The sequence below is a fragment of the Crocuta crocuta genome, unplaced genomic scaffold (genome assembly GCF_008692635.1).
Source record: "Crocuta crocuta isolate KB4526 unplaced genomic scaffold, BGI_CrCroc_1.0 scaffold85, whole genome shotgun sequence".
Taxonomy (NCBI): domain Eukaryota; kingdom Metazoa; phylum Chordata; class Mammalia; order Carnivora; family Hyaenidae; genus Crocuta; species Crocuta crocuta.
In genome coordinates this window covers 4,047,195-4,072,919 of record NW_027530620.1, presented here as the reverse complement: position 1 = coordinate 4,072,919, position 25,725 = coordinate 4,047,195, and the positions used below count along the sequence as shown (strand labels likewise).

General features: G+C 41.6%; 2 protein-coding genes and 1 pseudogene across 5 annotated transcripts in view; all 3 read right to left on the bottom strand.

The window, feature by feature from the left end:
• The window catches only part of LOC144234798 (serine/threonine-protein phosphatase 2A catalytic subunit beta isoform-like), a 22,492-nt pseudogene extending 3,719 nt beyond the window's left edge, over positions 1 to 18,773 (bottom strand).
• PATJ (PATJ crumbs cell polarity complex component) overlaps positions 1 to 25,725 on the bottom strand; it is a 391,357-nt gene that overhangs the window by 6,603 nt on the left and 359,029 nt on the right. The gene's annotated exons all lie outside the window — the stretch shown is intronic.
• Positions 18,696 to 25,725, bottom strand: part of L1TD1 (LINE1 type transposase domain containing 1) — a 33,078-nt gene continuing 26,048 nt past the window's right edge. For all 4 annotated transcript variants that reach the window (XM_077768089.1, XM_077768090.1, XM_077768088.1 and 1 more), the window contains 2 exons: positions 24,155 to 25,208; positions 18,696 to 20,749 (listed from right to left, as the gene is read on the bottom strand). In XM_077768089.1, coding sequence (XP_077624215.1) covers positions 19,055 to 20,749; positions 24,155 to 25,117 — 2,658 coding nt within the window. In that variant the 5' untranslated portion in view covers positions 25,118 to 25,208 and the 3' untranslated portion in view covers positions 18,696 to 19,054. The remainder of the gene's footprint in view (positions 20,750 to 24,154; positions 25,209 to 25,725) is intronic.

The following is a 25,725-nucleotide window of genomic DNA, read 5'->3' as shown; positions in this document are numbered from 1 at the left end:
GGGGGGGTTGGGGGGGGAGGGGTAGCAGCTGGTGTGAAAGGAAGCAGTCTCTCAATTGGAGCATTCACCCCACCCAAGGCCAGCTGGGGGCGGGGGGAGGAGGACATGCAGGAGGGGAGCTAGGCCACCCATCCATCTCCTGGGAGGTAGTNCTCTCTCTCTCAGAAAGAAATAAAACATTAAAAAATTTTAAAAAATAAATAAAGGTTTCATTCTCTGACCAACATAAACATGAAGAGATGTTCAACATCACTCATCATCAGGGAAATGCAAGTCAAAACTACAGTGAGATATTACCTGATACCTATCAGAATGGCTAAAATCAACAATACAAGAAACAAGTACTGGTGAGGATGTAGAGAAAAAGGAACCCTCCTACACTGTTGGTGGGAATGAAAACTGGCGCAGCCCCTGTGAAAAATAGTGTAGAGGTTCCTCAAAACATTAAAAATAGTTGTTCCAGGGTGCCTGGGTGGCCAAGTCAGTTAAGTGTCCGACTTTGGCTCAGGTCATGATCCCACAGTTCATGGGTTCGAGCCCTGCATCAGGCACTATGCTGACAGCTAGCTCAGAACCTGAAGCCTGCTTCAGATTCTGTATCTCCCTCTCTCTGATCCTCCCCTGCTCATGCTGTCTCTCTTTCTCAAAAATAAATAAAACATTTTTTTAAAAAATTTAAAAATTAAAAAAAAATAGTTGTTCCAGTAACTGTACTACTGGGCATTTACTGAAGAAACACAAGAACACTAATTCAAAGGGATACATGCACCCCTGTGTTTACTGCAGCATTATCTACAATAGCCAAATTATGAAAGCAGCCCAAGTGTCCACCAATTGATGAATGGATAAAGAAGATGTGGTGCATATATATAATAGAATATTACTGAGCCATAAAAAAGAATGAAATCTTGCTATCTGCAACAACATGGATGGAGCTTTGAGTAAAATGCTAAGTGAAGTCAGTCAGAAAAAGACAAATACCCTATGATTTCACTCATCTGTGGAACTTAAATAAAACAAATGAGCAATGGGGGTAAAAGTGAGAGACACAAGCTAAGAAATACTCTTAACTATGGAGAACAAACTGATGGTTACCAGAAGGGAGATGGGTGTGGGGATTAAGGAGGGCACTTGTGGAAGATGAACACCGGGTAATGTATACAATTGTCAAGTCACTATATTGTACACCTGAAGCTAATAGAAAACTGTCTGTTAACCACACTGGAATTAAAATTAAAAACTTAAAAAAAAGGGAAGGTTTCATCCTCAACTTTTATCTTCTCTTCTCTCCTCAAAACCCTCAGAACTCCTATGATTACTTTCTTCTAAATCACTCCCACTCATAACACTTTTTCCTGATCCTCTCGAACTCTACTCATCCCACCTGCTTTTGAGTAACAACCATGCTGGAGTACCTGAGGCCCTATCCATTTTGACTGTGTCCAACACTCTGGTCCAGGCACCTGCCTAAATTCCTTCTGATCTCATGGCTCCCCACTGCCTACAGAACTTGTCTAAACTCTAGCCCTGGATTCAAGATCCGGTGTGGTCTGGCTTCCAAACATCCATCACTACCCTACCTGACATACCCTCTAGCTTAACGCTACCTCTTTGCTCTTCTGGCCTCTGAGAACTTGCTTACATTGTTTCCACCACTATTACAGTCTTTTTGTCCCCAATTTCTGCATGTTCAGATCTCACCTAGGTTCCTTATTTAGTCCTTTAGGTTTGAAGTAGCAAAATACATGTAAGTAAGTAAATCCCAAAAGGCCACCTCCAGTGGGTATGATATACTAGAAGGTCAACACATCGCAAATATCACTACCTCAGAGGAAAATCCCATTATACAGTAACTGCTGGTAACAGAAAAAATACATGAAGAGTCACCTGAGAAGTTAGAAAAACAATGAAATAAGCCTAAAGAAAGTAAAAAAGGAATAGCAATAAAATTAAAATCAGAAATCAATGATTAAGAAAAAAAGTGAGTTTATAAATCAAAAAGCTAAACCACTGAACAATATGGGTGTCGCTAGCTAGCCTTACAGAAGAAACAGGGAAGAGAACACAAAAACAGAAAATTAGGATAAAGGAAAACTTGCCATAGAGGAAATATAGGTAAGTACAAGACCATTATATACCACTATAATTTAATACATTTGAAATTTGAATAAAACTGATGATCTTTTATGAAAATATATATTCCCAAAATTGGGTTGAAAACACATGGAAACCCTAAACAAGCAAATAACATGTAGAAATAAAGACAATTCTCCTCCAATCAGTCCCAGATCATTTCACATGTGAATCTTCAAATACTGAATGAACAGATTTTTTGATGCTGTTTAAACTATTCAAGAGCATGGAGAAGTATAAGAAATATCTTAACTCATTTTACAAAACTGAAAAATGACCGATCTGAGAACTTTATAAAGACAAAACTGCAGATAATTTTTACTTGTAAAGCGATTTGAAAAAAAGTCTGAGAATATACACATACAAACCACATATAAATTGTATACATCAAATCAAGCCAACAGTACATTAAAATAACACCCTGAAACCAAGTAAGTTTCATTTCAGGAATCAAGGATGGTCCCATATTAAGAAATTTAGTAATATAAATTAATTTTAAGTAAGTCAAGAGAGAAACCATGATTACCTTTATTATCAAAACTGCATTTAAGCTTTCTACACCTATTTCTCCTTATAGACTTCTTAATAAAATGAAAATAGGTGTGCTCAGTCAGTACAGCATGTGACTCTCAATCTCAGGGTTGTGAGTTCCAGCCCCACATTGGGTGTAGAGAGTGGCTAAAAATAAAAATTTTAAGGGCCGTCTAGGTGGCTCAGTTGGTTGGGCATCTGACTTCAGCTCAGGTCATTATCTCATGGTTGGTAGTTTGAGCCCCACATTGGCCTCTGTGCTGACAGCTCAGAGCCTGGAGCCTGCTTCAGATTCTGTGTCTCCCTCTCTCTCTGCCCCCTCCTCACTCATGCGCATGCTCTCTCTCTCTCCCTCTGTCTCAAGAATAAACATTAAAAGGGGCGCCTGGGTGGCTTAGTCGGTTAAGCGTCCGACTTNATTGCACACACAACTAGAAATAAATAAAACATTAAAAAAAAATTAAAAAAAAATAAACATAAAAAAAATAATGAATGAATGAATAAATGAATAAATATCTTTAAGAGGCACCTGGGTGGCTCAGTGAATAGAGTGCCTGACTCTTGATTTCAGCTAAGGTTGAGATCCCAGGGTTGTGGAATCGAGTCCTGTGTCAGGCTCTGCACTGAGCATGGAGCCTATTTGAGATTCTCTTCCTCACTCTCTTTCTCTCTCTCCCTCTCTCCCCCCATCTCTCTCCCAAATAATAAATAAAATATTTCAAAAAAAATGAAAATAAAAAGTATTCCTTTATCTTAGTGAAAGTCTAAAAACCAAAGCCAGGATGTGTTTAAAATGCTAAAACAGGGGTGCCTGGGTGGCTCAGTCGGTTAAGCATCCGACTTCGGCTCAGGTAATGATCTCATGGTTCGTGGGTTCAAGCTCCACATCAGGCTCTGTGCTGACAGCTAGCACGGAGCCTGGAGCCTGTTTCAGATTCTCTTGTCTCCCTCTCTCTCTGACCCTCCCCTGCTCACACTGTCTCTCAGAAATAAATTTAAAAATTGTTTATAAAGTTTAAATGCTAAAATATTAGAAATATATCTGTTCCAGTCAGCTTCAACCAAGGGCCTAATAGTAACAGTGTTATTGATTATTGTTCTAGAAGCTCCTGACAATAGAAAAGGACTGGATTAAAATGTGTAAGTAAAAGAAAGGAGGTTGCAAAAGTGTCATTATTTACAAAGCATATGACTGCACATCTAAAAAAAACCCAACAGCATAAGCCTACTAGAAAAATAAGTGAGCAAAGAGATTATTTTAAAAACTAACAAAGGGGAGCCTGGGTAGCTCAGTTGGTTGGGTGGCCAACTCTTGATGTCTGCTCAGGTCATGATCTCTCAGCTTGTGGGATCAAGCCCCACCTCGGGCTCCTCCTGGGTGGCTCAGTTGGTTGGGTGTCCAACTCTTGATTTTGGCTTAGGTCATGATCTTGCAGTTCATGGGATCAAGCCTGCATTGAGCTCCTTGCTAACAGCATGGAGCCTGCTGTTAGCAGGATCCTCTCTCTCTCTCTCTCTCCCCCCCCTTGCTCATGCTCTCTTTCTCTAAAAATAAATAAATAAACGTTTAAAAAAAACAAAAAAAACAAAACCCAAGCAGAGGCAACCAAATGGAGTTGCCCCAAATGGAGACCTCCACAAACCAAGTCATGTAAGGAGAAAGCTCTTAAGCAGGAAGTCTAATACATGTGAAGACCTCCAATGCCGTTAAGAACAATTCACATACTTAAACGGGAGAACTCCCTCCCAAAGTAAAGCTACTAGAAAAATCTAAAAGAGCTGTTAAATACACTTCAGATAGTTGAAGGAAGAAAGAATAGCAGATTTAAACATAAATTGGAAGGAGATGACTCAAGCCAGTAAGGCGTCCAGCCTCACCTGTTCCGCCCGTTCTCTACAACTCCCTCCTCTGGCACACAAAGGGGACAACAGACTGTGGTGACACTTTACTTCGAGCCAATCTGATGTTTGTTTCTAGCCCTGGCTCCATGAGATGGACTTAAGGCTAAGCAGGAAGGAGAGAAAGGCAATGACACAGAGAAGCCGCGGGAGAAGGTGGTGATCAGTGGGGCAGGGACAAGTCACTGCCCAAGAAAAGTGAGCACTTCCCAAAACACCTTTTAAGACACTTAAAAATTTTTCGTGTGGAATATAAAGAAATCAGGTTGGGAGTGGAGGTGAGTGTAAACACTCCATTTTCAGGACCTGCTGTTTTTTAAGGGCTTGTCTAGGAAACTGACAGCTTATCATTATTAGTCCCCACTTGGCTGGCAGGTTTTTGGTGGGAGTATCACCTGCTATGTCAGCAACGTGCCAGCTTGGGGCCAATCCCGACCTAAGAGAGCATTTAAAAAGCTACAGCCGGGGCACCTGGGTGGCTCAGCTGGTCAAGCATCTGACTTGGACTGAGGTCATGATCTTGCAGATTGTGGGTTCGGGCCCACGTCGGAATCTGTGCTGACGCTCAGAGCCTGGAGCCTGCTTCAGATTCTGTCTCCCTCCCTCTCTGCCCCTCCCCCGCTCATGCTCTGTGGCCCTTTCTCTGAAGAATAAACAAACATTAACAACAACAAAAAAAACAACCCTACAGCCAAGGGCTGACTGGCTCTGTCAGAACATGAGACTCTTGATCTCTGGAGGTTGTGAGTTCAGGCCCCACCTCGGTGGGTTTTAGTTGAAAGAAGAAAAGGGAGGGAGGGAGGGAAGGCAGGCAGGCAGACAAAAGGAAGAAGGGAAGCAAGGGAAGCAAGGGAAGGAAGGAAGGGAAGGAAGGAAGGAAGGAAGGAAGGAAAGAAGGAAGGAAGGAAGGCAAAAGGAAGGAAGCAAGGGAAGGAAGGAAGGAAGGAAGGCGAAAGGAAGGAAGCAAGGGAAGGAAGGAAGCAAGGGAAGGAAGGAAGGAAGGAAGGCGAAAGGAAGGAAGGAAGGAAGGAAGGCGACAGGAAGGAAGGAAGCAAGGGAAGGGAGGAAGGAAGGAAGGAAGGAAGGAAGGCGAAAGGAAGGAAGGAAGGCAGGAAGGAANGAAGGCGAAAGGAAGGAAGGAAGGAAGGCGAAAGGAAGGAAGGAAGGTGAAAGGAAGGAAGGAAGGAAGGCAGGCAGGCGAAAGGAAGGAAGCAAGGGAAGGAAGGAAGGAAGGAAGGAAGGCAAGAGGAAGGAAGGAAGGCAGGCGAAAGGAAGGAAGGGAGGGAAGGAAGGAAGGAAGGAAGGCAGGCAGGCAAAAGGAAGGAAGGAAGGAAGGAAGGCGAAAGGAAGGAAGGAAGGCAGGCGAAAGGAAGGAAGGAAGGCAGGCGAAAGGAAGGAAGGAAGCAAGGGAAGGAAGGAAGGAAGGAAGGAAGGCAGGCAGGCAGGCAGGCAGGCAGGCGAAAGGAAGAAAGGAAGCAAGCAAGCAAGCAAAGCTCCAGCCAAGCACCGTGCTGCCTACAGAAGACCATTAGTCTTCCAGGTCTCGCCAATGTGGCCTTTCAATTACTGAGTGCCTGTCTCCGGGCTGGGGCTGAAGAGAGCTTCCTGGAGGAGGTGATACCAACTGCCAAGTGGAAGGAACTTCCAGGTGATAATGGAGAGGAGGGCTTTGAAGTTCAGGGGCGCAGCCTATGGGCTAGGCAAAGGAAGAGTGCAATACATTTGCAGAGCTGCCGGTCCAGAGATGCTGGATGGGGAAGTGTAATGAGGGAAGACAGAAACCAGTGACAGTCTCTTTAAAATTTTTGTTGCCTTGATTTAATTTTTAAACTTGTNGAAAGTCGGACGCTTAACCAACTAAGCCACCCAGGCGCCCCAAGAATATAAATTCTTGAATGCAGAGTTTGACATATACCTTTTCTCCCAGCAGAGCCCCATCTTTGTCTGGAGAGACCCACTGCCAGGCGGCCACGCTCAAATCTGGAATCACTAGAAGCATTAACAGGCAATGATGATTAAAACCCCTAAAGACCCATGAGCTTTCTGCCCCTGGTGCACTGAGGCTCTGCTTGGAACACAGATTCTTCTGTTCCTAAACCCCTAGCAGAGGTGAGAGGGGCTCTGGGGCTGGAGGGGGCAGGACCACACCCCTCTGTGTGAGACAGCAAAGATCTTGCTTTGGAGATTCACTTCTTTCTTTTTTAATTGTTCTTTATTGTTGTTGGAGTCTTTTTATTTTTAAGTTTGTTTTATTCTGAGTGAGTGAGAGAGAGAGAGAGAGAAAGAGAGAGAAAATGTGAGGAGAGGAACAGCGGAAGCAGGCTCCACCCTGTCAGCCCAGAGCCCAACGGACCTACAAACTGTGGGACCATGACCTGAGCCGAAATCAAGAGTCAGACGCCCAACTGACTCAGCCACCCAGCCACCCAGGTACACTTCTTGTACCAAGTTGTTACTATGTTAATTTTTTGAGTTTGCCTGCAAAGTTTATAGTTTTTCAAATAATGGATCTGGGGGAGGGAGACCACGTGTTCTCTTAAATCACCTTTAAGTAATTTTAGGTTTTAATTTGGAGCAGATGAGGAAAAATAGCCTAACATAAGCATCTTCTAGGTTTCCAGCTCGGTACGAGAGCTGCTTCTGTCTTGGCAAGCTGGGGGAAAGCAATGGGTCGGAAGAGAGAATACCCTGTGAGAATTAGATGGCCCAAAGACAGGCAGAATCCTGGAGAGCCTGTTCTGGAGTGGGTAGGATGATGGTGATCATGCTGTGAACGACTATTAAATTCCAAAAGAACAACATTGTAGATATGGCTATATTAATGCTTTTAATTTCACTGGCTTTTAATTTCTCTTTGTATTCAGAAGTAAATCTGTCTCCATTTCATAATTGTAGAAGAGCCATAAACCCAAGGAGTTTAAGGTGCACAAAGCGTAGCTTAGTAACAGAAACTTTTGTAACAAAATTTTTTTCTTTAGAAGTCAGACAAATCTGTGAGGAACTTGGCCTTCAAGAAGGGGGCAGTGCTGCTGCTGGGATCTCGTGCTGTCAGTTTCAGGGTCTGAGTGGGCACAGTATGTCCCCTCGACCATTCCATTCCACACATCCGTGGGGGCACCTCAACTGCACACCCCGCTGATTGGGGCATCCTGGACACCACGGTTTCCAAGACCTTCTTCCTTTGCAGGCTTCCTCACAGGGCTGAGGTGGTACGCTGCCAACAGTTATTTGCAGACAGGCTATTACAAGGGTTACAGCTAAAGACATTCTGGTTCCCCCCCCACCCCCCCACTGTTCTACGCAATCGGGAGACTGGAGAACTTTGCCTCTCTGATGTGCCAATCTGAATTTTGTTTGGATGGCGTGTTAGAATGGAGGGGAAAAGATGGCTGCTGATCTCATTATTGACTGCAGACGGGACAGGCAGGTTTTACCAGGTGAACTGTACCCAGAAGATGCTGACTTTTTAGGAAGTCATGGCTAACATTGGGGGAAAAAAGGCTAACATCATGAAGGCGGGCAAGAAATTTCAGATAAGTGATGCACAGTCACTATCTTTATAGTGCCTACATGAACGTTCAAAGTATAACAGGTTCAGGGCGCCTGGGTGGCTCAGTCGGTTAAGCGGCCGACTTCGGCACAGGTCATGATCTCACCGCTTGTGGGTTCCAGCCCCGCGTCAGGCTCTGTGCTGACAGCTCAGAGCCTGGAGCCCACTTTGGATTCTGTGTCTCCCTCTCTCTCTGCCCTTCCCCCACTCGCACTCTATCTCTCTCAAAAATGAATAAATGTTAAAAATTAAAAAAAAAACAGAAAACAAAGTATAACAGGTTCATTCTAAAAGCTCTGAATAGGTCAGAGTGCTGTTTGTTTAGTAGTCTTTACACTCAACGTGGGACTCCAACTTATGACCCTGAGATCAAGGGTCACATGCTCTTCTAAGCCAGTCAGGGGCCTCTGGGGTAACTGCTTATTTAGATGTTGGTCTATTTATGGTTCTGATGAAAACTGGGGATCATCTAGGCTTGCTCAAAACTTCAACCTTGTGCCTATGAAAGTTACAGTACAGTATTTCATGTTTCAAATGTATTCTCCAGTACTCTTGCTTACTCTACTCTTTCAACAGTATGCAACAACTAAAGGGTTAATGATCTTGTTACCAAACAAGAAAGAAAATCTCACACAGGTTTTCCACTTCTGAATTGATAGATTTTCTCAAAAGCTTAATAAGACGACTCACTGCCACTTTCTTCTAAATGCCCAGTGTATTAGCAATTCCACTGGTGTGCTTGAGAGGGTGAATAATTCCTTGGACTTTTTGCTATAGTTACCGTGTCATCATGACTAAGTGGTGAACAGCAGAGATAAGCTTCAAGTGATAGTGTCATTATGTTTTTGCTATGTCTTTAGCTTTGATGATTAAAAAACGAATTCGATGTAAAACCAAAATGATAAAGAAGAGAAACAGAGAAGGAAAAGTCGTGCAGTATCTTACCCAAGGCTGGGCAGCACTGCGGTGGGAGATCTGTTTAGCAGTTCAAGGTCCCAAGGTTTTTGTATTTCCTTTGAAGAACTTAAGCTGATACAGTGTGTGGCTTTGACATCACGGACCAAAATACTACTTTACCTTGGGATGGCAGGTGCGGCAAATCTGTGTGGCTCCTCAAAAAAACATCCCTGAATCTGGAAACCATCAGCTTAAACTAGAAGTTTGGCTTTTGCCTTCAAAGTGAAAACCTTGAAAGAAAGGACTGTATGAAGAATGCAGCCTGCTCGGTGAGTAAGAATGCGCTGGAGTACGTCACCTGGATGCATTCTGTTGCTTCTGTGTTGTTTGAACTCTCTGTCCTTTTTGTTAAATTAATCATTCTCTTTTTAAGGAGAGAAAGAGTGTGTGAGTGGGGGAGAAGGGCAGAGGGAGGGAGACAAAGAATCTTAAGCAGACTCCATACTCAGCGTGGAGCCTGATGCAGGACTTGGTCCCACAACCCTGAGATCATAACCTGAGCCAAAATCAAGAGTCGTACGCTCAACTGATTGAGCCACCCAGGCGACCCCCTCCCCCAATTTTTTGAGACAGAACTGACGTATAACACTGTGTAGAAGTTTAAGGTATACATCATTTTATCCTCTTAATCTTAAAACTTCTACCTTTGTTTCTATTCTTTACCTCTGACTAAAGGTAAAAATAATTTTTCTGTATTTAATTTGTATCTCTTTTTAATGGTGTCTTCTTTTTCCCCTTAAGCTTTAACTACCTCCTTCTTTATCCTAGTATTTTCTAATTCCATTTTTTAAAAACTTACCACCAAAGTCTCTGAGCATGGTTTTGATCAGGACAGTCCCCTAAATGTAACCCTTCAAAAGCTCCCAGGTTGCAGTAAATCAGAACAGCTCCCCTCTAACTGTGGAGCAGGAGTACAAATGGAGGCCCACATATCCTACCTGAACATTTAAAAGTTATAAACCTAGCACAGTACTAGAAATATGCCTTCATGAGCACATAGAATGAATGCCACGTTCTAGTTCAGAATTCTCAGGCCTGTCCGAGTTGCATACCAGATCATGGGAACAGGAGAATCATCTCCGCCCCACCGCCAAACTCCTTCTCTTCCTACCTGCTGTGCATTCTTTGGAGGGTTCTTATCACATACAGGTGGACCTCGAGACTCATCCACACGTCTCCCCAAGCAACCACACTCAGTCCTTGCCCATGTCTAGGGCCCAAAGATATGCATATCAATTTTTAGCAAGTTAGGTAGGTATGAGGTGCTGGAAAGCCCTAGTACATATAGGGCTCCAAGCGGTTTAGCCAGGAAATTCTGGGAGCCTGGCTAGAAGGGAAGGGGAGGGGCAAGCTCTCTGAACAGGCTCCTCCCTCAGCTTCTTGGACTCCTTTTGTGGGCTGGGGCGAGGGGAGGGTCCCCACTGCACAGGGATTAGGATGAGGGGGAGTTTTAAGGGCAGTGTGGCCTCAAAATTTGCTTGTAAACCCCCTAGGTCCTCTCCACACTTCTACCCTAGAGAACTGTCTTCTCTAGTTCTGCTCTAAACACAAACTAAAATGAAACAGAAGAGCAAGGAGACAAAAATATAACCCTAAAGTGAAATAGAAAATGAAAATAAAAGAGAGGAATTAAACTAATATTAACGAGAAAAAGGTAAATATTGGTAAAAGAAATGAAACAAAAAAATTAAAGTTTATTTTGAAAGTGTGCGTGAGCACAAGTGGGTGAGGGGCAGAGAGAGGAAAAGACTCGCAAGCAGGCTGACAGCACAGAGCTCCATGCAGCGCCCAACGCGGGGCTCAATCCCACGACCCATGGGATCATGACCTGAGCCAAAACCAAAAGTAGGTCGCTCAACCAACTGAGGCGCCTAGGGTGCCCAAAAACAAAAAATTAAGTAAGTTTTAGAAGGAAATACAATGAAGGATATTTAATGTAAATGAGCCAAAGGCTAAAACCAACCTAGTTAAAGACATGAAACTAGAGGAGATAAAAGATTTAGTGGGGAGGAGGAGACCCGGTTCTTCAGCAATACAGGAAAAGGTGAGAGAACACACTTAAAGATATAAACTTAAAAAAAATCCCTGTCTACAAGTGGATGAATAGGTGCACAGGGAGCCTCATCACAATACCCAGTGATGTAATGCAACCAGGTTTGTAATCTCACTAGAATTTTGAGAGTTACAAGGTACCACTCTTTCCTATTGTAATGTGTTTTCAATTACATCCTTTGTTGGCAGCCAGGGGTGAGAAGCTGGCCCTTTGAGTTGAGACAGCCAAAACCGCGAACGCTGTTTTTTGAAAGGAATATGGATAATATTTAGCAAAGGCCATAAAATGATCGCGCTTTCATTCCAGTCCTACAGCAGGAGTCTTGTAAGGCTGAACAAAGGAAACATTCTCATCTTACAAACTTCCAATTCAATGCTTATGCTGACTACAAAAGTGAAACCAAAATGTCCAAAGGCAGAAGGAAGACTTAACAAATTATCTTATACTTATCTGAGGGATCATGCAGCAACTAAAATGATGGTTACAAAGACTTTTAATGAAAAGATACTATTTAAGGAACATATGCAGAAAATAAAATTCGTTGTGCTCTAAAATTGTACAAGGGAAGCAAAACACTTTTTATTTTAATTTGTAATTTTTAAAACATGTTTATTTTTGTGTGAGAGAGAGACAGAGCACAACTGGGGGAGGGGCAGAGAGAGAGGGAGACACAGAATCGGAAGCAGGATCCAGGCTCTGAGCTGCCAGCACAGAGCCTGATATGGGGCTCAAACCCACAACTGCAAGACCATGCCCTGAGCCGAAGCCTGGCACATAACCAACTGAGCCACTCAGGTGGCCCCTACAAATGACTTTGTAAAAAATCATTGCTCTCAGGGCGCCTGGGTGCTTCAGTTGGTGAAGCATCGGACTCTTGATTGCTGCACAGTCGAAATCATGATCTCGCAGTTTATGAGTTTGAGCCCCGCATTAGGCTCTGAGTTGACAGTGCACAGCCTGCTTGGGATTCTCTCTCTCCCCCTCCCATGTTCTCAAAATATATAAACTTAAAAAAAAAAAAAGCAATGTTCTAACAGAAACAATGTTTCAGTGGTAAGTGATGGATAATTTTCCCTCCCTTCCCTTTCACAAGATGCAGGTACCCTCAGCACATCACAGAATCCCACCCCCTCTAAATTGTCACCTTCTGATTCTGCTTCCCAGGCACTGTCCTTAGGCTTAGGAACCCTGGTCATCCCTGTCTGGCTCGGAGACTCCACTATGCAGTTTGGAGACCTCTAAGGCAAGAAACCTCAAATTATTCACTTTTAGCAGCTTCTCCTTCAGACTTGAGTGGGAGGATCTGTACTGCACTGATCTGACCCTCAAAACTGGCAAAAGTAAAACATGCTCCTTACTAATCTTGTGTGAATTCAGCAAGAAATCAAAACTTTTCCCTTAGGATTCCAAGATTAGGTGTGGCTGTTCTCTATCAATCTTTCTTGATTTCTTCCATGTCTTGAGTGTATTTCCTATGATAAACCTTCCAAGAATTCTCAGCCCCCTTTCTATAGGTTCCCAGAGAACATACTGCACTTTCCCTTTTATGTAACTCACAATTCTTTCTTTAATGCCTGGCTCTCCCACTGAGAACATAAAGTCTACACAATCACAGACTGTCTCTCTTAGCAAAAAGATGTTCAGACCCTTGGTATTGAGTTTCTACCTTGCGATGGTCATCTCAGTCTCATGTGCAGCCTGTCTAGGGGAGAGATTACCACATACTTCCAAAGAAAAACTAACAAAGAAATAGGAAGTCAAAAACGTGGATTTTTTTTTTTTTTTTTAGAAGAGCTTTAGGCTTGAGCCAGAAGGAAGCGATAGGAATTGTCTGCAGGAGTCAAGTCCTCTCAGTGCTGGGTTTTCCAGGCTGCCTATCTACCTGGAAGCCCTTCTTTTTGCCTTTGCCCATCTAACTTCTAGGACCTACAGGCTTAGTATGGGTATCACTTCCTTTAAGTCTTCTTTGACTTCCCAGACTATGCAGATTTGCAGGAAGCAATTAATTTCTGAGAACGGCTGGAAACCATTCAAGGTTTGTTGCAAAGAATTTGTTGATCTGCTGGTACCTTCTAACGCTCTTCATATGCTACTTACACAGACAAGGACACGATGTGGGTAGGGATTTAGTCCCTAGGGTGTTCATGTTTCTTTAAAAATCTGGAGGCAATTAGGAATGTAAATGGTACAGCCGCTATGTAACACAATATCAAACCTCTTAAAAAAAATTAAAAATTACCATATGATCCAGCAATTCCATTTGTGGGTATTTATCCATAAGAACTCAAAGCAGAACCTTAAGAGATATTGACATACACACTTATGTTCATTACAGCATTATTCACAATAGCCAAGAGGTATAAACTCAAATGTCCACTAATAGATGGATAAAGGAAATGTATTTATATACACACAATAGAATATGCAGCCTTAAAAAAAGGAGATCCAGTCACATATTACAACACGGATGAATTTCGAGGACATCATAGTAAGTAAGCCAGTCACGAATACACTGATGATGTCACTCATCAGCACTGGGGTGGCTTAGTTAAGTGGCCGACTTCAGCTCAGGTCACGGTGTCACAGTTCTTGAGTTGAGCCCCTCACTGGGCTCTGTGCCGACAGCTCAGAGCCCAGGGCTTGCTTCGGATTGACTGCCTCTCTGACCCTCCCCCACTCATACTGTCTCTAAAAAATGAAAGAAAGAAAGTAATCAAAATCATAAAAACAAAGTAGAAAGCTGTTGCTGGGGGAAAGAAAGGGTAGAGGGAAAAGACAGTTTGTTTTGCAAGATAAAGTTGTAGAGATCTGTTGCACAACGATGTGAATATACTGAACACTAAACTGTATACTTAAAAATGTTTAAGATGGTAAATTTAATGCTTTGTGATTGTAACCACAATTAAAAATAAATGAGGGGAGGGGCACCTGGGTGGCTCAGTCGGTTAAGTGTCCGACTTCGGCTCAGGTCATGATCTCACGGTTTGTGGGTTCAAGCCCCGCATCAGGCTTTGTGCTGACAGTCAGCTCAGGGCCTGGAGTCTGTTTCAGATTGTGTCTCCTCTTTCTGCCCCTCCCCTGCTCATGCTGCCTCTCTCTCTCTCAGAAGTAAAAAAACATTTAAATTTTTTTAAAATAAAGTAAAATAAAATAAAATAAATTAGGGTGTCTGGGTGGCTCAGTTGGCTAGATTATACTATGCTGAATGAAAGAAGTCAGTCAGAGAAAGACAAATACCATGATTTCACTCATATGAGATCATGACCAGAGCCAAAACCAAGAGTCAGAAGCTTAACCAGCTGAGCCCCACGGGCATCCCAGGAAGGGAATTCTTAAAAGAATACTTAAAAGCATGAAACGGAAGGCAGAAACAATTATTGGTTTGACTACATAAAATACTAAGGATTTCTATTCAAACAAGATACAGCAGCCAAAATTAACAAATGAGTAATGAACTGGGAGAATGTGTTTGTACCCTCTAAAAATATGAGATTACTATCCAGACATACAAAGCCTTATAAATCAACAATCAAAAGAAAAGAGCCTTGAGTGCCTGACTGGCACAGTCCGTAAATCATGTGACTCTTAATCTTGAAATTGTGAGTTCAAGCCCCATGTTGGATGTAGAGATTACTTAAGGGAAAAAAAGAGTTTTGTGAGGTTTTTTTGGTCATTGATAAAATACCAAAGGTTAAGAGTTAGCAACAGAAGGCGAAACATAAATGACTAAAAAATATAGGGACAGCTAGCTTCTCAACTTCAGTAATTAGAGAAATGAAAATATACAACAATGGGATACTATTTTTCCCATTAATGGGACATCCATTATTTCGGGAAATATTAGACAGTTGAGTGAGGGGTTACCTAGGTGGCTCAGTCAGTTAAGCGTCCAACTTTATTTATTCATTCATTCATTCATTCATTTTCAGAGAGAGAAAAAGAGAGAGAAAGAGTGGGGGAGGTGCAGAGAGCAAAGCAAAGACTCTCAAGCAGGCTCCAGGCTCTGAGCTATCAGCACAGAGCCCAACTTGGGGCTTGAACTCACAAACCACGAGATCATGAACTGAGCTAAAGTCACTTAACCAACAGTCATCCAGGTGCTCCAGACACCCTAAGCGTCCAATTCTTGATCCTGACTCAGGTCATGAAGTCAGTTTGTGAGACTGAGCCTGGCACTGGACTCTGCACTGACAGTGTGGAGCCTGCTTGAGATTCTCTCAAGAGATTCTCTCTCTGTGTCCTCCTCTGCTCACATTCTCTCACTCTCAAAATAAAAAAACTTAAAAAAGGTTGAGTGGGGATGTAGAAGTGGGAACTCCAGTCAAATATACAAATGATGACCAAAGTATTTGTGGCAACACAACTCTGACCAACAACTTTTATAGCAATTAGCCTGAGAAGCCAAACCACCTTTGTAGCAACTGGCCAAGGATGGTCAGACTCAGTCAAGGACTACCAAATTCCCTGTTTGCTCCCATTTCCAACTTGGGACCAACCAGAGACACCCCATATGTTCCCCAAAACCAGAACATAAGATGTCCTGCTAGTAGTTTCCCATGCCAAGAACTGTCAACGGAGGCAGATGGAGCCTTCCTTTTTTAACAACATAAAGTTTTCCCACTCCCAACAGCCTCTGAGTGTGTGAAATACTGGCCATGGTGCCTGACCCCTTCATCGTAGCTAGGTCTGGATGAATACTGTGGGTTCATCCTGATCTCGGTGGTCCTCATGCATTTTCACAAAACGGAACCACAGTGAAGAAGGAGCTGGCAATACTGAGAGAAATTAAGCAAAAGCTCACTTCAGGAGCCAATAGGTACTCTTACTGAGGTCCATAAGGGGTCAGGGACAAAGGTGTTCAGAAGCAGCATGGCATAGAGGAGGGGGTTGGAGCCGCCTGGGTGTCCACCACTAGAAAAGTGATAAAATAGGGTGGATGCACATTGTAAAATTCATTAGAAATCTTTGAGTTTTATGTGCATACCAATATATGCATCTTTTATTAATAGTAAAAGAAGATCCAAAGCACAAATTCCACTCACATAAATTAAAACGCCATCATTCACAAAAGAACATACTTTAAATAACATCAACAACCTACATGACTTCTATTACTGGATGGGAACCCTTTTCAGGGAAGGTTACCTAGGAATGAGGGCCAGATTAAAGGGAAACTACAAGAGGTTTTGTACAGATTTAAGAGTAGCAGGGAATAAAGGATATTACCAACTGTCTTTTTTTTTTTTTTTTAATGTTTTTTATTTCTGAGAGACAGACAACGTGAGCAGGGGATGGTCAGAGAGAGAGGGAGACACAGAATCTGAAGCAGGCTCCAGGCTCTGAGCTGGCTGTCAGCACAGAGCCCGACACGGGGCTCGAACCCACGAACCGTGAGATCATGACCTGAGATGAAGTTGGACGCTTAGCCAACTGTGCCACCCAGGCGCCCCTCTTCTTTATTTTTTTAAGAGAGGGAGGGCACAAGGAGGGGAGAGGCAGAGACAGAATCCCAAGCAGGCTTCCCAGTGTCAGAGCAGAACCCAAAGTGGGGCTTAAACTCACAAATCATGAGATCAAGAGCTGGGCTGAGATCAAGAGTCAGACATTAGCATGGGACTTTGACTTAGGTCGTGGTCCTCCTGGTTCCTGAGTTTGAGCCCCACATTGGGCTCACTGCTGTTAGCACAGAGCCTGCTTTGGATCCTCTATTGCCCTCTCTCCACCCCTCCCCTAACTGCACTCTCTCAAAAAAAAAATTTTTTTTTAAGTAATCTGTACACCCAACTTGGGGCTCAAACTTACAACCCAAAGATCGAGTTGCATGCTCTACCAATTGAAGCAGCCAGAGCCCCCACTACAGGCTACTTTTGTGCTAAAAATTCTTACCCCTCCACAGTCCAGTGGAAAAAGCAGCTTAAATACTATCCTCAGGTAAATCCCACAAGAAAGGGGGTTTGGATTTTGTAGGAGTAGGTCAATGTAAGCATCCGAGTTGGAGAGAATTACAGAAGAACAGGCTTGTCTTAATCTGGTCACTAAGTGTTTTCAGCATCAGCAGAATTGTTCCTTGACCTCCGATAATTTTCCACCCACATATCTCTACAAAAATAGGCTATTAGTCTAGAAGAAAGCAGTGCATGGGCATCAAACAAGAGTTCACAAACTATGTAAGTTTCCTGGGGCTGCCGTAACAAACCATGACAAAGTAGGCGGCTTGAAACAAAAACACACAATTCTGGAAACTAGCAGTCTGAAGCCAAGGTATTGACAGGATCATGCTCCCTCCAAAGGATCTAAAGAAAAATCCTTCCTTGTGACTTAACACTAGTTGCAAGATCTTTTACCACTGGGGGCCAAGGGTGAAAGGTACATGGGACAGTACTATTTTCTCAACATCCTGTATCATTTCATTAGCGGAGCAAAAAAGTAAAGAAACACTGGGAGGGGCGCCTGGGTGGCTGAGTCTGTTAAGCATCAGACTTTGGCTCAGGTTATAATCTCACAGTTGAGTTTAAGCCCTGCATCAGGATCTCTGCTGTCATCACAGAGCCTGCTTCAGATCCTATAACCCTCCTTCTCTTCCCCTCCCCAACTCATGCTCTTTCAAAACCCTGAAAGCCAGTAATAGCAATGCAGTGCAGCAAAGGAGAGCGATAATGGAGTGCCTATGATTAGTATCTTCAGTTTTCTGACCCACAGACTCACAACGTAACTGAAAATGGCCTCCTGTGGTGCTCACTCTAAAATCAACTGCCGGGTGAGGTGTGCCTTTGCCGGCTCAGTTGGTAGAGCATGTGACTCCTGCTTTTGGGGTCATAACTTCGAGCCCCACATTGGGTGTAGAGATTACTTAAAATAAAACCTTAAATAAATAAAAACATAAACAAACTGGGAGGGCAACCAGTCTTACTTTAGATCTAAAGGCCACGAAGCAGGATTTCCCAACTACTGAGGACTTTTATGTTGGACACAAATATCATCTTGCAGAATTTTGTAAGACACCCGTGAGGAATGAACCCAGGTACAGATGAAGAAACGGAACTCAAGAAGCATTAGTAACTTGCCTGGGGTCACACAGTAAAATGAGAACTCAAAGCCAGGCATATTGAGGCTAGGGCATTTAAAATGCTAATTACTTTGCCGAAAGGCCCATGAAGGCCAGAGTTGGAAGGACTGAACTGAGAGAAAAAAAAGTAGATTTTAAATATTAGATTCTTTTTTTTTTTTTTTGGTAAATTGAATACACTAAATAAGCCCTTGAAACAAAACCCGTAAAACGGTTCCATCATTTTCTTAATTTCTTCTTAGTTATCTATACATTGCAAATCATTTTATCCTAGACTAACAATTGAAAATACATGAATATCCAACACTAGGAAAGAGATTTCACCTCTCCATTGCATGGATTTATGTAATAAAATGTAAAACTTAACTGTATTAATGACAAAATAGATTAGAAAGTGTAAAATACAAAAAAAAAGCACATGAAGCATACTCAAAGGAAAAACATTTAATATAAAGATTCAAGGTTGACATCATGATAAAACTGAATACTCTTCTCATGATAAAAGTTCAACTTTACCATCTTTTTTCTATTTCACTTATCCTGTCATCTTTTCCCCCCATGCCTTTCTGTTACTTTTACGCCATCTCTTCCTGTCTACGGTTACAGTGACAGATTCCTTCCCTGTACCCAATAGCTTAGAAGTCCACTCCTATGCAAGCTACGAAGATGAACACTAATTTTAAAACACCCTTTAACTATGCCAACAAAGTAACCTTCCCTTCACCTACTCCCCAAGTACATTGTTTGAAGTCCATCCTCTTGGGTAGAAATGTGGCATTTTATTTTCACCTTTTCCCTGTTGATTTTTGCTGTGGGAAGAAGGTAATATATATTGTGTGCATGTATTTATAGTCATCCTAGAAAGCTAAGGTAGATCCTCCAGTAATTCTTTCAATGAGGGTATGCAAGAAATAAAGTTTGTAAATTCTTCAGTATCAAAAAATGTCTTTGTTTTACCTTCAAAATCGAATGCCAATTTGGCCGGGTATAGGATTTTAGGTGTAAAGCCTTTTGTTTGCAGAACTTTTATGATACTGCTCCACTTACTTCTAGCATCTAAAGTATCCAATGATAAGTCTGCTGTCAATCTGATTCTTGTTCCCCTATAGGTTATCTGTCTTCTCTTTCTGCAAGCCTTTATGATCTTTTCTTTATCACCGAAATTCCCGAATTTCACCAAGATGTGTCTGGGAGTGAGTCTCTTCTTATCAATCTTACTAGGTATTCGGTAAGCACTAACGATCTCAAGACTTGAATCCTTTAGTTCTGGAAAGTTTTCTTCAATGAGTTCCTTCATTATTTCCTCTGCTCCATTTTCGTTATTATCTTTTTCTGGAATTCCTATCAAACGGATGTTGGAGCTTCTGGATCTATCCTCTATGTCTCTTGACCTTTCTCTATTTATTATCTGTTTGGCCATTTGCATTGTATCCTTAGAAAATTCTTCAATACGATCTTCTAGATTGTCCATTCTCTCTTCAAGTATGTCTATTCTGTTATTGAGAACATCTATCGAGTTTCTTATTTCCAAGACCTCTGGAAGGTAATTTTTAATATTTGCAACCTCCTCCTGTATCTCTCTGAAGTTGTTAATTACACTTCTTCTAAAGTTTTCTTCTGCTTCTTGCATTAAGTCTGCTTCTCTAGCTGTTTGCTTATCTGTTTGTAGAGTTTTCTGTCTCTCTTTCTCCATTTTCCTTAAAAATTTGTGGATTCCTGATGGAGTACTTGACTTTGTACATAAATGCCTTTTCTTCTTATTAGAACTTCTCTCTAGTGATTTTGAGGGAAAGGCCAAACACAAGGTTGGACAAACTGTCCCACCTCCTCTGTTTCTAGGTGTAGCAGTTTCTTTATTCTGGATTTTCTGTAACATCTGGTGTTTGACCAGTTTTTCCTTCTCAAACTTTGGAGCCAAATAATTACAGGGAATTTCTTTAGGTCCATATGAGGCCTCTTTTTTCTCAATTGGGGAGGTAGGCTTTACATTTTCTACTTCAGAGTCCTCTCCTTCCTCCCACGACAAGACTGCTTCCATTTCCCACTCTGAATCTTCCTCCTCTGGCTCAGAATCTTCTGCCTCTTTAATTAAAACAATCTCCAAGCCATTGCTGGTTTTTTCCTCAACTCCACATTTTGTATTCACCCAAGAATGACACTGAAAGGTTGAATCCTGTTTCTCACATAATACTGAAGCCTCCTCTTCTCCCCTCTTCTCCAGCCTTGAAGCCTCTTCTTCCTCATCCAGTTCTGAGGTCTCTTCTCCATCCCTTTCCAGATCTGAGGTCTCTTCTCCGTCCCCTTCCAGCTCTGAGGATTCTTCTCCATCCCCTTCCAGCTCTGAGGGCTCTTCTCCGTCCCCTTCCAGCTCTGAGGGCTCTGAGGTCTCTTCCTCCTCGGGGGATTCTTTTGTCTCCCACTCTGAAGATTCTTCCTCCTGAGTCTCTAAGTTCTTCACCTCCTGTGGCTCAGCAACCTTTACCTCTTTAACAAATAGAAAGCTCAAGCCATCATCAACTTCTCCCCTAGCTCCATGCTTTGAATCTAATAGAGTTTTTCCCTGAAAGTAAAAAATTAAACAAATCAATAAATAGCATCATGTGTCTTTTAATGGGATTAATGCTTTCACTCCCTAAATTTAATTTTGACTGCCATTTTAACAATTATGAAATATCTGGAAAAGTATTCAGAGGGCGCCTGGGTGGCTCAGTCAGTTGAGCGTCTGATCAGGTCATGAGATCGTGGTTCATGGGTTTGAGTCCTACATTGGGCTCTGTGCTGGCAGCTCAGAGCCTGGAGCCTGCTTCAGACTGTGTGTCTCCCTCTCTCTCTGCCCCTTCCCGGCTCACAACTCTGTGTCTATCTCTCTGTCAAAAATAAACATTAAAAAAAAAAGAAAAGAAAATTATTTAGGTAATACTTGTTCTTTAATGGCTAGGTCCCCAAACAAGTCAAGTTTACTCTATGATCATCCCGTCATGCCTGTTATCTGTGTTGCACCTGCAACAAACTTCCATGAGGTCATAATGTTTACAATGCTCCTTCTATATTCCCAACACTTAAGTTTTCTCTGCCTGACTGACTCTGAAGAACTTGTATTTGTGAATGTCTGCATATATACAGGACAGTAGGGGAAGTAGACTGTGCTATCTAACTTCAGGAATATTATGAACCCGTGCCCCCCACTCACATTTACTTTTCTCCTAAAGGAAACAAAAGTGTATTTAATATTTTTTATAGATCCCACTTTCAGTTCAAGTTCCAGCCACACTGATCAGAAGGAAAGCATGCTTTGGTTAAAAGTACAGGTTCCTAGGGGCGCCTGGGTGGCTCAGTCGGTTGAGCATCCAACTTCAGCTCAGGTCATGATCTCACAGTTTGTGGGTTCGAGCCCTGCGTCAGGCTATGTGCTGACAGCTAGCTCAGAGCCTGGAGCCTGCTTCAGATTCTGTCACCCTCTCTCTCTGACCCTCCCCTGCTCACGTGCTCTCTCTCAGAAATAAATAAAACATTAAAAAAAAAAAAAAGAGTACAGGTTCCTAAATCCAGTTGTCACATGTGCTACTGGTGCTTCAACTTGCCCTCTAGAACAGCATCTAATGCACCACTCCAGATTACTGTGGACGGTTAAATAGAACAGCTAGGTACTGAACTTAAGACAAAGTCTCTAATATATAAAAGTTAACTCCTAATATTTTTTTGAAACCCTGTTCTTGCCTCTGAATATTTCACTTAATGCTCCCTGTTACAAAAGACTCTTCTACTCTGATTTCTCTTCAGATCATGTAAATCTTTCACCTTTTGCGAAAGACTCTTCTTTCCCTATTTGGGGTTGGTTGATAGCTATTTGTCCTTTAACCTTCCCAGACTGTTCAGAACAGGTTAGGTGCTTCATCTGTGCAAATCTCCAGGGAATAGTTATTTCTAAAATTAAATGCTGGTTCTCAACTAAAGAATCTGTTGATCCAAGTGTGTGTCCTAGTTCTAGACTGTCATTTTGCAAAGATATTATATTAGAAAATGTTGAGAGGGCAGGGAAATTAGGTACTCTTCTGAGAACCCATCAAAAAATACTGGCTTAAGCTACAGACCTCTGAAGATACAAATAAATAGAAAGATATTCTGTGCTCATGGATTGGGAAAATTAGTATTGTTAGATGTTTATACTATGCAAGCAATTAGCAGATTCAACATGATCTCTATCAAAACTCCAATGGCATTTTTCATAGAACAGTTCTAAAATTTGTACGGAACCACAAGAAATCCCAAATACCTGTAGCAATCTTGGAAAGAAACAAAGCAGAAAGCATCACACCCTGGTTTCAAACTATGTTACAAAGCTATAGTAATTAAAACAGTAAGTATGGTATACAATAATGTCACAGAAACAGACACATAGGTCAATGTAAACAGAGCCTAGGAATAAACTCATGTATATATGGTCAACTAGTTTATGGACAAAGAAGCCAAGAACAAGGAATGGGGATAGTCTCTTCAATAAGTGGTGCCAGGAAAACTGGATAGTCACATGCAAAAGAATGAAACTAGATTACTATGTTATACCATACACAAAAACAAGAAATACACATCCAAGATGAAAGACAGAGACAGAGAGAGAGAAAGAGAGAGAGAGAGAGAAACGGAATCCCTACAGTATACCACAGGCATTACCTTTTAAGATTGCGAATATGAAAAATATTCAGAAAATACAGTGTTTTCAATGAAATCAATAAACATGGGAATATTTTCTAATATAACGTAAGAAACAAAAACCTTTATACATGGAGTGGACAATTGCTAGATATTAGTATTAACGAACACTCTGATAGGCTTTAGTAAAATAGATTTGCATTTCCCTGATTGTAAATAAAGAGGCCTTAGCAGAACTACTTTATACATTGAAATTTCAACCTAATTATACCTGATAATTTTTTCACAATCCTAGTGTATGAGGGCTTTTAATTGAATGTTTCTTTATTTTTAATTTTTTTTTAAGTTTATTATTTGAGAGAGAGACAGAGAGAGTGAGCAGGGGAGGGACACAGAGAGAATTCCAAGCAGGCTCTGCATTGTAAGCACAGAGCCCAATGCAGGGCTTGAACTCACAAACTGTGAGATCATGACCTGAGCTGAAATCAAGAGTTGGGCACATAACCAACTGAACCATCCAGGGACTCCACAAATTCATTTGTTTCTATGTTTCCCTCTTAGTATTTTAAAAGCTACTATTCTATTGTTTTCCCCCTAAATACATATAAAATAAGAAAAGAAATTCATTTTCTTTCAGGGTCTATAAAGAATATGTAGAGTCTCTTCTAAGACTAACTCAAATCTTAACCTATTTCAAGCTTCCATTGCCACTCATTAAAAGAGCCCTTAAGTCATTACTTTTAATGTCATGCCTTTACTTCTAAGGATTTTTTTAAATATTTTTTTAAAATATTTTTTATTTATTTCTAGGAGACAGAGAGAGACAGCGTGTGCAAGGGAGGGTCAGAGAGAGAGGGAGACACAGACTCTGAAATAGGCTCCAGGCTGAGCTGGCAGTCAGCACAGAGCCCGACGCGGGGCTCGAACCCACGAACCGCAAGATCATGACCTAAGCGAAAGTCGGACGCTTAACCGACTAAGCCACCCAGGAGCCCCAGTCTAAGGATTTTTTTTTAAAGGAATTCTTTTAAATATTTATCTATTTTTCAGAAAGAGAGACAGAGCATGAGCAGGGGAGGGGCAGAGAAAAGGAGACACAGAAGCACGCTCCAGGCTCTGAGCTGTCAGCACAGAGCCCAACACAGGGCTCGAACTCACCAACTGTGAGATAATAACCTGAGCTTTGGATGTTTAACCAACTGAGCCACCCCGGCTCCCCTTTAAGGAATTATTTCTTAAAAATTGGTTTAAACTTCAAAATAACTTTACCAACTATTATACTTCATACATAAAGTCCATAGACGTATTTACTTACCACTTTTTCTTGAATCCCGTATCTTCTTCCTCCTTTCTTTATCGTCTCACTGTGTGGGAGTATACCCTTCAGTAATTCTCTCAGAAATGGTTTTTGGCTGGTAAAATTGGTGAGGCTTTGAGTATCTGAAAAGGTCCTTACTTCACCATCACACTTAAATGCTAATTTAACTTGACATAGAACTTCAGGTTCAAAATCATTTTCCCTCAGAATGCTGAAGACATTACTCCATTGCTTACTGACGTCCAGTGTTGCTGATGAAAAGTCTGCTGCCAACTTAAGTACTGATCCTTCATCTTCTCTGGAGGTTTTTAGAATCTTCACTTTATTGTTAAAATTCTGAGGAATTTTTTCCTCTCTTTTTGCTTTGACCACTTCATCCTCTCCAATCTCTCTGGTTACTTCCATATGGATACTACTATTTCCACAAGTGTCTATATTGCTTATGGCTTTTTCCATACTTTCCTTGACTCTGCGATTTTGTGACTCATCATAGGACAATTCCTTACCTTGGTCAGTACTGTACTCTTCAGTTTCGTCTAATTTGCTACTTGGCTCAATTATTTCTTTTCTTTTAAAAGTCAAATTTTCAGGATCCTCAACTATTTTAGAGTTTGCTCCTTTTGTTTTCTCTACCAATTCTGGCTTTTGTTTTTTTATCTGTTGGCACTCCATTGTGGTACTGGAGTTCTTTGGATTTTTCACTTCAGGTATTTTACTTTCTACTCCTAATATTTCCTTTAGGTCATTTTTAAAAGAATCCCTTATCTCTTCAATCATTAAGTCCAAATTTTCCATCAAGCCTTTAAACTTCATCAGCATAACTGCTGACATGTCTTTGCATCTTAAATCTAATACCTGAGCCATTTCCTGGTCAGTTCCTATCAACTGAATTCTTTCCCTAGGAGTGAGATTTTCCTGCTTCTTTGCAAGTCTAGCAATTTCTGACTGTATACGGGACATTGTGGATACGTTATTTTCCTGATGAGTAATTTTTGTTCTTGCGGGTCTGCTAGACTCCCCCAAACTCAAAAATCTTTTAAAAATATATTATCTGAAATATAAAAAAAATAACTTATTTAAGAATTATTTCGAGAAGCACAGTAACCAAGAATATAAACGTGATTATTATATAAACTATGAGTACTCCACATCAATTCAATATAAAGGGTAACAAATAGATTACCTTGTGTTTATATGCACATAAACCAAAAAAGCCCAACAGAATTCAAAATTCATACAATATGATTATTAAAACCCCATTCAAGTAAAGATATGAATGCCATAACTCAACCAATAACGATGGAAATTGGCCAGTTTCCCATACTATTAACTTTGCTGCCTATGTTCAGTGCCCAGGACTAAATAGATTACAGGAAAATTAACATTAAAACAGAGTACAGCAGGGGCGCTTGGGCGGCTCAGTCGGTTGGTTAAGTGTTGGACTTCAGCTCAGGTCATGATCTCCCGTGGGTTCAAGCCCCGCATCAGGCTCTGTGCTGACTGCCAGCTCAGAGTCTGGAGCCTGTTTCAGATTCTGTGTATGTGTGTCTCTCTCTCAGAAATAAATA